This window comes from Anarhichas minor, unplaced genomic scaffold (assembly GCF_050575085.1).
Source record: "Anarhichas minor isolate MPS153535 unplaced genomic scaffold, ASM5057508v1 ptg000014l, whole genome shotgun sequence".
Classification (NCBI taxonomy): Eukaryota; Metazoa; Chordata; class Actinopteri; order Perciformes; family Anarhichadidae; genus Anarhichas; species Anarhichas minor.
This window is the reverse complement of record NW_027466460.1, coordinates 3,964,109-3,977,961: the sequence shown is the minus strand read 5'-3', so window position 1 is coordinate 3,977,961 and position 13,853 is coordinate 3,964,109. Positions and strand designations below refer to the sequence as shown.

At 37.5% G+C, this 13,853-nt stretch overlaps 1 protein-coding gene across 2 annotated transcripts; it reads left to right on the top strand.

The window, feature by feature from the left end:
* The first annotated feature begins 6,442 nt into the window (after window positions 1-6,442).
* Window positions 6,443-12,615, top strand: pmm2 (phosphomannomutase 2). 2 transcript variants are annotated; one of them, XM_076091108.1, is made up of 8 exons: window positions 6,443-6,719; window positions 8,898-9,024; window positions 9,134-9,210; window positions 9,408-9,499; window positions 9,668-9,767; window positions 10,177-10,252; window positions 10,692-10,804; window positions 11,924-12,615. In XM_076091108.1, exons 1-8 carry the CDS (start codon window positions 6,654-6,656, stop codon window positions 12,026-12,028), a joined length of 756 nt encoding a protein of 251 aa, XP_075947223.1. In that variant the 5' UTR covers window positions 6,443-6,653; the 3' UTR covers window positions 12,029-12,615. The 2 variants fall into 2 exon arrangements, with proteins under 2 accessions (XP_075947223.1, XP_075947224.1); XM_076091109.1 differs by having other exon boundaries at window positions 6,444-6,719; window positions 8,898-9,009.
* Window positions 12,616-13,853: the final 1,238 nt, after the last annotated feature.

Sequence of the window (13,853 nt, the reverse complement as noted above, 5' to 3'; positions counted from 1 at the left end):
TAAAACTAACAAAATTGAATTAGTTTTCGCCCTATCGAACTATTTACTTCCACAATTTTTTCATTATCAAAAACCAACAGGTGGCAAATGTACTTTGCTCTCAGTAATATTTATCGCTTGGTGTTTATGGAGGTTCATTCGAGAGTTGCTCGGTGGTGTATGAAGCAAAAAAAGTTAGACTTCCGAGAATATAATTCAGATGATATGGTGTATAATATATTAGATTTATATATTTTTATTCGATATTGTCTGTATTGTCTTGTTTTTTTTCTTTACACAATTTATTGTAATATTTGTAATATGATCAATGAAAAAAAGATGAATAATACTGATCTTTCCCATTGAGCATGCACTGTAGTGTTTTCCACCTTCCAGCCCTCGATCTGGCCTCATTCTTGAGCTCATTTACATGGACAGAGAAAGGAAAATAACTCTGGATTTGGCTATTAGTGCATTTTACAACCTTTACGGCCTAATGGTTCGTATAACGGCAAGTGTTGTTATTGGGAAATTTAGTTACAGACGTCTCTTTCCAAATTTAAGTCTATGAGGAAAAGTATTTTTTCGGCCCCATGGAACAAACGCATGCGATTCTACAGTTCGGCCACTATGAAAGGACAAGTTTCAATGAAAGCAAAAAAGAACATTAATTGACTCCAATGGGGTTCTTCTCCAGAGCCCACCCAGAGAACCAGCTCCAAATCCTAGTATGAAGCAGGTAACTGTGTGGAGAGAGAAGTGCACATAATGCTGCAATATGAACACAATTAAAATGAGTTATAATTCTTATTGAAACAAAATACTGTGTCATGGTTCCCTAATTGATATATAATGTAATATATAATGTTTGGAGAAGACCGAGGATAAACTATATATACCACTATGACTAATACATTCCAGTAAAATAAACCACAAATAAATCAAATAAAAGTATTACTCTTTTTCCATTCCCCAGCAGATACTCCTCAGTGAGGTTGTAACACTTTCGATTTTTTTGGGTGCAGTTATAAACCATCTTCACTCCTGTTTTGGCAGAGTATTTACCGGTCTGATGTTACTTTTTCATTGCTTGAGGCCACCCAACCTTTTTTGGTGGACTGGTGTCTCATGGTTGATCATGGCTGGGATGTTGGTCTCATTTGATCACATGCACTTGTGCAACTGGGTAACTACTGTCCGTTTTCTGCAGTAATCCCTTTCCTGCATGATGTAAATGAGAAACCCAGTTGAAGTGGATGGAGGGTGATCTATCTGAGCAGGTGGTCAGGTCTTTAGGTCACTCATGCATATGGTTATCTTTCCAGAGTGGCTGGAGATGGGTGGCAACATGACAAAGAAAAACATCAGTGAAACAGTTCTTCTTTTGTTTGGGGCCAATGGTTTGATGCAAATATTTTGTTTGTTTGCACTCCAAATCAATACATCAACCTTAACAATATAACAGACTACATTTCTGCAAACTACAGTATGGTTTAAAAATGAAGCTTCTGACTGTTAACCTTTAGTTTCTAAGCGCCTTAAAGTATGCTAACACTCTGCCTTTACTCAGCAAGTTGCATTGTGGTTTCATTTGCATCATCGTCTGGAAGGAATTTCTTAGCTGGCTGTGTTGATGAGATGAGGAACCGTAGACCACTCTTTTTTGAGTGAAGAGCACAGAGCAGAGTGATGGATAAAAAGGTGACATGTTTAGGTGGCCTCATCCTAGTTGGATCCTGTTTCATTTTTTTCCTAGCAGTTAATTTATTTGTTTCCATCTAGCAAACATCTAGCACCTTCATGCACTCCTTCACTGTTTCTGCATCAGCAAACAGCCTAAGATGTCGCACCAAACTCACTGTATCCTCATCCAACACTGGTTTGCATGCTGTTGAGCAAGGTGAGTAAGAGGCCTTAGTTTTATGACACGGTGCAGTAGATGGCGGCATGCAGTGATGCAGGCCGTTAGTAAAAACTAAAGAAAAAGAAGCTGGTATCTTAGTTGTATCATTAGGATCAATAATGGAAAATATACAAGAATTGATATCAGAAATGGAATCAGCATCAGTTTCAGAATAAGTGGCAGGATGTACTTTGGAAGTTGTAGGAGTAACAGAAAGTGACCACTATCCTGTAACAAAAGGAAGGCTCGAGTTTAGAAGAATATACTGGATATACTGGAGGATTCGATAGATGGGTTTTCAATAGTGCTGATTGCGGAAAAAAAAAATGGAGGAGATTAGTGATAAAAAAAAACCGGCAAAAGTTCTTGTTCATCAAGATGTTGATAATTTAAATTGTACATTTTATTTTTGAAGTCATTCTAGGGGCTGCAAAGTAAACAATTCAAAGGAAGGGAGGTGGGGGGTGGTTTCAATCGTCTTCCAATCGGAAGATCTGCAAAATCCGTGAGGGTTTAGAGAGGACATTGGCATCCTCAAACCCTAAACCCCTTAAGGACTTACTGAAGTCACCTGGTAAATGGTTGAGTGTGAGAGACTGTGAGGGCTTGAAATGGTGTAAATAGAAATGGAACAGCACTTTGCTGCACCATATCACGTTACTTTGACAACGACAATAAATATAATGTATACATTATATTTATTGTCGTTGTCAAAGTTATACTATAATTGTGGATAATTGTGGGTATTTATGTTATACTTTGTACTCCCTAATTCGAAAGTCTTCCAGGCTCTTTCCTCACTCTGTGAGTCCGTAAGAGTGGAGATTGGGATTGGGCCTTCAAGTTTCAGGAGTCTGTACTTCCGGAAAGAGTCAAAATCAGATGTATGAGTTTCCCGGTGAGGCCCTATATCCCTCCCCCGCTGCGCTGCTACAAATGCCAGAGGTATGGACATATAGCAGCAGTTTGCAAAGGGAAACCGAGGTGTCCCAAGTGTGGAGCGGATCACAGAGTTGAGGATTGTAAGGATAATGTGCAGGATAAATGTTGTAATTGTGGTGGCCAGCACAGGGTAACATATGGTGGATGTGAAGTCAGGAAGAGGGCGGTGGAAATCCAACAGGTAAAAGCAGGAAACAACATAAATATGCAGAGGCTGTGGAGAGGGTACAAGGACAAAGGGGAATGAATGAAAAACCTAACCAAGTTTTGAGAGTAGAAGCAAGTCTGTCTGAGGAAACCAATACAGCACTGACAGTGGATAAGTTACTCCTGTTTATTGCATATATAATAAATTGTACTGACCAAGTCAAACACAAAACAGAGAAAATCAAAATAATAGTGAGGGGAGATGTGTTTTTTTTTTAGATGAAAGTTGTATCTTGGGAGCATATTAATAAAAGACTCGGAGAAGATGGGAAGCCAGGAGGCCCAGGGGATAGGACAGTATGATTGTACTTCAATGGAATGCAAGAAGCTAATTAGCAAATGGCCAAGAGTTTAAAGAATTCATTAAAAACTTTAAAAAGAAACCAGAAATCATATGTGTTCAGGAAACATGGCTTAAACCAGCATTAGACTTTGTCAATAAAGGATATAATAGTATTTGCAGAGATAGAGAGGGGGAAAATGGAGGAGGGTGTATAATATTTGTAAAACAAGGAATACAGTATAAAGTTTTGGAGAAAGGAACAGAGATGGAATATGTGATAATTGAAGTGTGGACAAGAGAAGGAACTATCAGAATTGCAAACTATTATAACCCATGTAAGAGACTGTCGATCAATTTACTGGATGAATTAGCTGTACAGTTAGAAGGGAAAGTGATATGTTGTGGAGATTTTAATGCTCATAGCACATTATGAGGTAGTGGTAATGATGACAATGGAATGGTGATAGAAGAGTTAATGGAGATAAAAAGACCTACTGTCCTTAAATAATGGAACTGGGACAAGATTTAACATAAGAACAGGGACAGAGTCGGCAATAGACCTTACTTTAGTATCTGATTCATTGGCAGGTGTTAGCTCCTGGGAGGTAATAAGAGGCACAACTGTAGGACGTGACCATTATCCAGTAATGATTGAAATAGGGCAGAGTTTCGAAGAATATGAGACAGAAGGACTACAGAAATGGTCTTTCAGCAGTGCTGACTGGGATAAAGAAGGGTTAGTGATCAAGAAATGGAGAAAGTGTGTATTAGTGAAGATGTAGAAAATTTGAATGATTCTGTTTGTCAAGCAATTCTAGAGGCCACATAAAAAAATACAAAGAAGGACTTGGAGGAAATTTTGTAACTCAATAGGAAGGGAGACAAAAATGAATAAAGTATGTAAAATGATAAAAAAAGAATGAACGGGATTAAAGCAGTTTGGGTATCCAGTCCTAAATGATGGGGAAAAAACAACAGTGAGAGATGAGGAGAAAGCAGAGATGTTAGCAAAAAACCTTTGCTAAAATTCATAGTTCTGATAATATTAGTGAAGAGGGTAAAAGGTGAAGGAAAACTACAATAGTGGAGAATGAATATTTATTACAGCAAGAGGAAGATACCAATGATCTGCTAAACAAGCCTTTTACAAAGACAGAATTTAGCCGATGTCTTAAGAAAACCAAAATATCGGCACCAGGCAAGGATCAGATTTGTTATATTATGTTAAGCAATCTAAGTGAATCTTCTAAGGATATATTACTCGAATTATATTATAAAGTTTGGGAGGGTGGGAAATTGCCTCAAAGTTGGAAGGAGGCCATTGTAGTCCCGATATGCAAACCCGGTAAAGATGGCACAAACCCAGGGAACTATAGACCAATAGCTTTAACATCAAATATCTGCAAAATAATGGAGAAAATTATAAATGAAAGATTAACGTATTATGTAGAAAGTAAAGCCAAATATCAGAGTGGTTTTCAGGAAAGGTAGAAGTACAAGAGATCCAGCTTTAAGTTTGGAACATGAAATTAGGAAAGCACAGATAAACAAAGAACATGTTATGGCTGTCTTCTTTGACATATGAGAAAGGATATGATGTAGATAGATAAAGGATTTTTTTTAAAGATTTATAGAAGTCAGAGTAGGAAAGAGCTATTCGGGAAAGTTTGGTATTGAAAATGGAACACCTCAAGGTAGTATTGTCAGTCCATTACTATTCTCCATAATGATAAATGATGTGTTCAGTGAAATAGAAAATGGAATGGGACAACACTATTTGCAGATGATGGGCCAATTTGGAAGAGGGGGAGAAATGTGGAATTCATAGTAAAGAAACTGCAGAGAGACATTTTGAAGGTAAGAGTGGTCATATAAATGGGGTTTAAAATTTTCGGTAGATAAGGCAAAGACAATGTTCTTTACAAGGAAATAAATTGGTAGTGAAGTAAAACTAAAACTATATAATCATGAATTGGAGAGAGTAAAAAACTTTACATTTTTAGGTTTGTGGTTTGATGAAAGGATCACACTGTACATAAAAAAGTAGAGGATAAATGTAAGAAAGTATTAAATATAATGAGGTTTTTGGTGGGAAGTGGATGGGGGGTAGATAGAAGTGCTTTGAAAGCCATATACAGTGGATTAATTAGATCTATATTAGATTATGGTTGTGTGGTGTATGGATCAGCAGCAATCACATCTCTCAAAAAAATTAATAATATTCAGTATCAGGCAATGAGAATATGCGCCGGTGCCTTTAAAACCACCCCAGCGGCTGCATTACAGGTGGAAATGTGTGAAATGCTGCTAGAATTAAGTGGAACGCAGTTAGCATTGAGTTATTGGACTAATCTACAGGGCCACAGTAAATACAACAAACATTATACAAAATTCAAATGATGGGTTTGACAGTCGTACTCCTATGGATACCAGCACATATTGGGATCAAAGGGAATGAAAGAGGCCGCAAAAAATAGCTGCACTAATGTTACAGTCAGCTTCAATAAGTCAGAAACCAAAAGTATTAAATAACAGAGGTTGAAGGAAAGGGGGCAGAAGCAATGGGAAGAAGGCAGAAAAGGATGATGGTTTTACCGAGTTCAATTCAATTCAATGTATTTTGTATAGCCCAAAATCACAAATTTGCCTCAGAGGGCTTGTCGGGAGTTCAGAGGAAAGTGAGAGAAATAGAGATGTGCAGGAAGGAACAGGAGAGATGAAAAAGTGATAGATGTGGACACACTAGCCTTAACAATATACGCTACTAAAAGTAGGAAAACATGAATGCGACTGTTGTGGGCAAGAGGAAACTACAGAACACGTTATTGTTCAATGTCAGAAATATGAGCAAGAAAGAGGGCAGCTGATTGCAAATCTCAGCCAGATGGAAGTACGTTTTGATGTAGTAGATATTCTGCAAAATAACTCAAGAAGTGAGTGTTATCAAGTAATATTTTAGTATCTTAGACTAACTAATATTATAAGAAAATATGAGCCATTGTTTTGTTTTGTTCCTTTTTAAATTGTTATTAATTAAACAATGTAAGTACTAGACATTCTGATCCACACTCACCAGGTGGTGGCGGTAATGCACCAATTCATTGTTTGCCAACCGCCAATAAACCTCAAAGAAGAAGATCGGGGGAATAAAACAACAAGACAAGGAAGTCCTCAATAACTCTGCATCTGGAAGGTAGGCTGCTGTCGAGCGAACTACATACAGAAGAATACTGGGAGCAAAGCGGGACTGACTGTGGACACACTTGGAGTGATCACTGCAGGCCTACACCGGGGGAACACCGAGGCACCGTGTCCACAGGGAAGAACCGGGACAAGAAGATGAGTCGAGCCGCTAGCACACTCTGCCTCTTCGATGTTGACGGAACGCTGACGGCCGCGAGACAGGTTGTGCGCGTGCGTGTGCGTGTGTGTGTTTTTAATGTATACTTAAACAGCTGTCAAATGATATGTCAGTGTAACATCCGGCTCACGTCATATCCTTACCTTCTTATGATATGGCGGTTGGCAAACAGATTTCAGGGGCAATACTGCCACCCACTAACCTGGAGTGAAGACGTAAGGACCCTTTCTCTAATCTGTCAACAAACTAAATAGAATAAATATTTCTCAAATTGTATTCATTAGTCTTGTTGATCCTAAATACCCTAGGAGGGGTTTCCAACACCAGAATTGTTCTTTAGTACGTTGCTGATATTTTCCTCTCCAGTCTCTCGTTGTCCATTCTTTTAAAAACTTATTTTGCTAAATCATACTTCTAACAAAACAATAAAACGTGGTCCACAGTTTCTTTAGTTTCTCTCCACAAAATTCACACTTTTCATTATTATGCTTTCCAATAACATAAAGGGAGCTGTTAAGACCAGTATTATCATTCCTTTAGATCGTTTTAACCCCCTACCAGTGGCGGCTGGTGGAACATTTTCTATAGGGCTGTGCCACATCCAATCATTTTCAGCAAACATCCCAGTATGACTTAATGCAAACAAATTAAGGTATCAAACACGCATTACTACTTTGCAGTTAAATATTTAATATTTATTCCAACACGAAAAAAACCAGTAAATAACACTTTGACAAACACGTCAGGACATCTCATTTTTGTCACCTTCACAGGCAATTCAGATTATATATATATATATATATATATATATATATATATATATATATATATATATATATATATATATATATATATATATATATATATATATATATAAGTGCTGGGCAACGATTACAATTTTTAATCGCATGATTTGTTATGCGCAAAATTCAATAATTAATTCAAAAGTAGTGTATTGCGCACTTTTATTTTAAAAGTACTGCTATATGAACAAAAGTGCAATAACATTTGGTTTGCAAACACTTTAAACAAATAAGGTCCTTTTTAACAGCAGTATTCCTTTACACAGTAGCAGTTAAAATACAGTTATGATTCTGATAATGGATATTCAGCCGGTGTTCAGAACTTTATTTTCATGTGTGTTATAGATGCAATTTGAAATATACACCTTGAAAACTGCAAACCTATCTACGTCATGTTTCTTTCTTCTTTTTTTATGTTTGCTAAATTCTCAGTAGCGATAACTAAATGATATGCTTATTATACATATTCCAAACAAAACAACTTTAAAAACTCTAAAAAAATAATTTAAATGAATAATTTCTTTTTTGCTTTTTTTGGTATTTTGGTCAGACATATATGCAACGCTGATTACCGTATGGTATTTGTTATAAATGTACGTTGGTACATAGAGGGTGATAAGAAGCTGTACATGGAGGGACTTAGGACCCAGGGGAATGTAGGTGAAGGAAACAGGAAGAGACTCCACACAAACATAGCTGTTCACCGCTCGCTGCCCGGTTCTTGTGTTAAAAATGTCCGCTTAATAATAAAAAAAACTGCGTTAACGCACGATAAAATAATTGTCGGCGTTAATTAATTAATTAATGCGATAGTAATGCATTAACTTGCCCAGCTCTAGTATGTATACATGATGAACTTAGTCTGCGTTATTGCATTTTGTAGTCCCATTTGGCCACTTGTTAGCATTCGTCTTTTTAAAACATGTAAAATCTTCAAAATTCACAAATGGGGTGTTTACTGATGTCTTTTATACCGTAGAACAAAACTTTGAAATCTCCTAAGCTTGTGTAAACCACAGAACCTATTCCAGGCATCTAATAAAAAAATAAATAAAAATAAATAAATAAATAAATAAACCATGACTATGAGAGGAGGGAACAAAAAATAAAATCTGCTAAGAGTGCAGAAGTATTTAATGTCAAACCATTGGGCGGAGCTGGTCATGCGTCATCTTTGGTAGGACTCCCCTGATGTTTTCCATTCTCACAGTTCACTTGCTAGTCCTGATCGTATTTCAACCTGAATAGTTCTCGCTCTTAGAAAGTCCATAACCCAGTTGAAAACCTTCCCTACTGAAATACAGGCAGATTTTTAATTTAGAAAAATAGTCTGGTACTCAATGTTGTGCAAAAGCTGGAGACTGTTGTGATTGTGACTGATGACTTCTATACAGTATATAAGTGTTGTGTGTTTTTCAGCGTGTGACTCCAAACATGGCAGAGTTCCTCGAGAAGCTCAGGACTCGAGTTGGAGTCGGAGTGGTAGGAGGGTCGGACCTTTGTAAGATCAAAGAGCAGCTGGGAAATGACGGTGAAACGCACATAGGTTCTTCTATTGTAGTTAGATATATATATCAAACTAACTACATATTTGATATATTATCAAATATGTAGTTAGTTTGACTCTCCGTTTTCCTGTATGTTTATGTGTGCAGTGATCCAGAAAGTGGACTACGTGTTTGCTGAGAACGGTCTTGTGGCCTATAAGGATGGACAGTTACTCTCTATCCAGGTAAGATTGATGTAATGTGACCAAAGCACATCTTCTTTTTGGTGAATGGTTGTAAGCCTGTATTGTCAAAGATTTTGTATGACAGATTCAAATGATTTGCCATCCTAATCTTGATTTTGTGAAACAAAAGCCTGAATATGATGGAGTTACCTTGTATAACAGGCCCTAGGGTTACTTTGTTTGCTTGCTGTTGTCAGTCCATCCAGGCCCATATGGGAGAAGAGCTACTCCAAGATTTCATTAACTTCTGTCTCAACTACATGGCCAAGATCAAACTGCCTAAGAAGAGGTACAGTCATATCAGAGTCATGATGTCATTATTAATTTGTTTTTGGGTCCTGTTTGGATGCACTGGTAATTGAAGGGTGCTGGGAAGCCATGAAAATGTAAATAGTAATTGATAGTAACGATCTGATTTAGCATTGGGGACTAAATGTTTATGTTTTATGTTTCACAGGGGGACATTCATTGAATTTCGTAACGGCATGTTGAACATCTCCCCCATTGGACGCAGCTGTACACAAGAAGAGAGGATTGAGTTCTACGAGCTAGATCAGGTAGTACACACATCAGCAGGCTCAAGCCGATAGGAAATTAATGGGTGGCTGTAGAGCGGGTCAGGTGGCCACAAAGTTGACTCCAAAGAAACATTGTTCCTTTGTGTCTGATTGATCTGCAATTAGGCAACTGTTTGATGTTTGTTTTGACAAAATGTCATTTAATGTGCTAACTTATCAGATATTGTGTTTTTGCTATTTACCTTTGATCATTACACTGCCACCAGGTGTACACCCTCAAATTACAAATGTAGATGTTTGTTTTTTCTATTTGTGTACTTCATTAACAGCTAAATGTCAATTTCCAAAATTGGCTTTAACTGAAGAGGCAATGCATAAATCGTTTCAGAGTTGGATGGACAAAAAATATGCAGGCCTGTGAGATCTAGTCTTTTTTTGCCTGTTTCAGAAAGAGAAAATCCGAGAGAAATTTGTGTCTATATTAAAGGAAGAGTTCAAAGGAAAAGGATTGTCATTTTCAATCGGTAAGTCAACTACATTCATGACAATTATACAGTGTTTGTATTTATAGTGAACCTGTGTTCAGTCTGCAAGGAACACAGCACCGTAGCAGCTTCACAACTGTGCCCCAGGTTCCGACCTCGGGCAGTATGAGACACCAGTTCAGCTGTGGCCCTTTCTTTGTCAGTGTGATTGTAAACTGTCCACATCATCTCTCTGTTTCTTTGTCAGTGTGATGTAAACTGTCCACATCATCTCTCCGTTTCTTTGTCAGTGTGATGTAAACTGTCCACATCATCTCTCTGTTTCTTTGTCAGTGTGATTGTAAACTGTCCACATAATCTCTCCGTTTCTTTGTCAGTGTCATGTAAACTGTCCACATAATCTCTCCGTTTCTTTGTCAGTGTCATGTAAACTGTCCACATCATCTCTCCCTGCCTCTCGGCCTTTGTTTATCTGCAGGGGGCCAGATCAGCTTTGATGTGTTTCCTGATGGTTGGGATAAGAGATTCTGTCTGGGTTTTGTTGAGGACAACTACTCAACCATTCACTTCTTTGGAGACAAGACCAAACCGGTGAGTATGCTAATTACTGCTGAACGCACAAGAATGGCTGTAGGACGCACATTGTTCTATCAATAGAACTTTCTGGTAAGCCCAGACACACAGGAATGGTTGTTTTTGACAACACAGACCAGTATACAGTGTACTTGCTGAGTGAATCATCCATGTTCCTCTAACATTACTAACCCGTCTCATTTTAGAAACTCATCCCTTTCTCTCAGTTTTGACCATTCACACTTGCTTAGCTGGCATTTACAAATAGCCCCTCTGTAGACTGGTTTTGTGTTTTGTGTATGAACAGAGGCCAAGGCGGAGAGGAAAGGATGTGATTTAGAATAAGCTGTAGTTGCCTTTTTGTGTTGAGATTAAGCTGTTTTCTCATTGTTTCGGGATTTCAGTATGGATGGAGATTTTTAGGAAAATTATAGTTTTACTCATTCAATACTGCAGATTTCATCATTGTCGTTAACAACACTATTCTATTCTAAAAACACGAATGTAAACACGTCATCTTGCAAGTCAGTGCTTAGAATGGGGACAATGGAGATAAATGATGGTCTGCATGCTGTGCTCTCCTGAAGGTTGTTACACCCGGTGATGAGTCGTAAAGACCTGGCAACACACTATCATCCCCATTCAAAAACATTTTCTCATTATTAAGCCAGTTTATCCAGAGCAGTTTGCTGCGCATATGCAATCTGATGGCGTTTAAACACACAGAATATGCAAGATTTCTGCCTGCCTTCAGACACTTGTGCATGACATTGTTTTGTTTTTGGGATTCACTCAAACAAAAAGGAGATGATTAACATAAAAATTGAAAAGTTTCACTAATGAGCATGTCGAGTTTCAGTTTCTCTGCCTGGAATAATAATAATAATTAAAATGATAATAGCAGTTGATGGAAGAAGAAAACAAAAACAGTTTATAACTAACCAATAGTTAATTTAACAGGTATAAAAAGTCAGGTCTGTATTGTCTGATTCACAAAAGAGCAGTTTGTGCTAAATTCTGAAATAAATGGCCCCGGGGTTTCTTTGTAGTTCCTTGTAGAGCTCAACTAGTTTGCTATTCAGATAAATCACAGTGTAGGTAAGCTAACGTGTGTTTGTGTGTGTGTGTGGATGTTAGGGAGGAAACGACTATGAGATCTTCAGCGACCCTCGGACCATCGGCCATGAGGTCTCCTATCCAGAGGAAACGCAACAAATTTGTCAGCAGCTTTTCTTCTCATGAGAGAGAAGCAGCAACTGTCACTCTCTGCCAAAACAGGCTTCTATTCAAGGTCTTTTTTTATCTGTCAAGAACCTATCTTGAGGCGTGACCACAAAAATGATCGATTGAATTCAGAAAGAGCCAGTCTTGGTGTCTTTGGTAATGTCAGGAAGGAGAGGGAAGACTCACTGACTAATGAGAGAAAGGGATTTCTGGGTATTTTTGGTCTGATATTATATGAGAACTGTCACGACTTCAAATATGATGTAATGGGTTAAAATGTATTGCTTAATTTTTTAATGAGATGGAGTTTTTTTCAGTTGCTTAATTGTTACATTGAATTTCAAATTTTGAATTGATACTGAAGACCAGCATATTTTAATCATCCAACTGCAAGCCAAACCTTGAGAAATGAAAGCCCTTAGCCATGAACACATTTAGATATATGACAAATAAGACATGATATTTAATATTTGTCAAATCCATGTATGCAGGAAACGGATCAACTTTTTCCCACTGACTATTCGCCAGTCGGCCCCTTCTCATTTTGTGACACTATGATGAACCAATAAATCTGAAAGTGATTCCATTGTTCTGACAATTCAAAAGCCTTGTCGGGTTTTGTTATTTGAAGCTGCCTTTCATGTAATTTTGAATAATACGTCTGAGCCAGTGTGTTGCATTTCTTTCCCTTTAACAGGTCATACATTGATAAATCATTTACATCAATTGATACAGAACACACACACACACACCACAGGGAACAGTGAAATGTTCCAGTTGAAAAGGAGAGGGGATCCTATAGCTCACTAGATTGAGTCAGTGTTGTCTCATCCACAGCAGCATGGTGACATTTATCCTCACACACTTTGACCTTATCATATCTGCATGTTGGTACACCTGTCGGAACCTATTCTAATTCTGTTTTTTCCCCCCAACTGAGTGCAGCTGTATAAGCCAAGCTTTAAAAAGGAAACCTAAAAAAAGATTTCAACAATAAAGGAGGGCAAAAACTTTTCTCTTATTTTTTTGATTTGGCTGTATGAATGTCATGTGTAAACACAGTTTTCTTAAAACCGGTGGTCTGTCTACCCACATTGAGGGAACACATGGAGCCAGTCATGTTCACAGTGGGTTTTCAGCCAACTTTACAATGAACTAACCAATCCAAACACTGTATATGGTTGTTAACATATGGAATCTCACAGGCAGTGTAGAGAACATGAAACAATGAAAGTTGTGTTTAAATCTCTTTTTGCTGTTGGTACTTTACCTAAATGGGAATGTAAAAAGTTACAGGGCGTTTCACAACTTCAGAGTTTACAGTTTGTGTCCTGAAGCACGCATCATTCAAACAGTCTACTGTATATGATGATGTTTGAAAAATCTGTCATATGATTTCACTGGATTCCATGATGATTTTCAACTGAAGGATTTAGTTGGGCTGAGGATGTATATTATAACATCACTGCGGATAGAATGATGACGGTGCACACCAACTAGTAAATAAATGGCTTTAAATAAACATTCATATTTTTGTTCACGTTTTGTTCTTGTTGATTCCAATTCCTTGTTAATGACAAATGGTTCAAACTGATTCTAGAAATATAATTTCAGACTGTAGATCTAGGACATATTGTAGTCATCTTCTTTTTATTTACCTCCATCATGGCTGGGAAAAGAAAGTTGTATTGTAAGAAAAGATTCACTTTTTTTTTTTTTTTAAAGCGGCTTATATTTGAATGTGCATAAATACTGACCTCTAGCGGCAGATTTTAGTTTTTTGGAGCGATATGGTTTTGGAGAAGGTAAAGTTACAAATGGAAGAAATTATTTAAGACAAGAG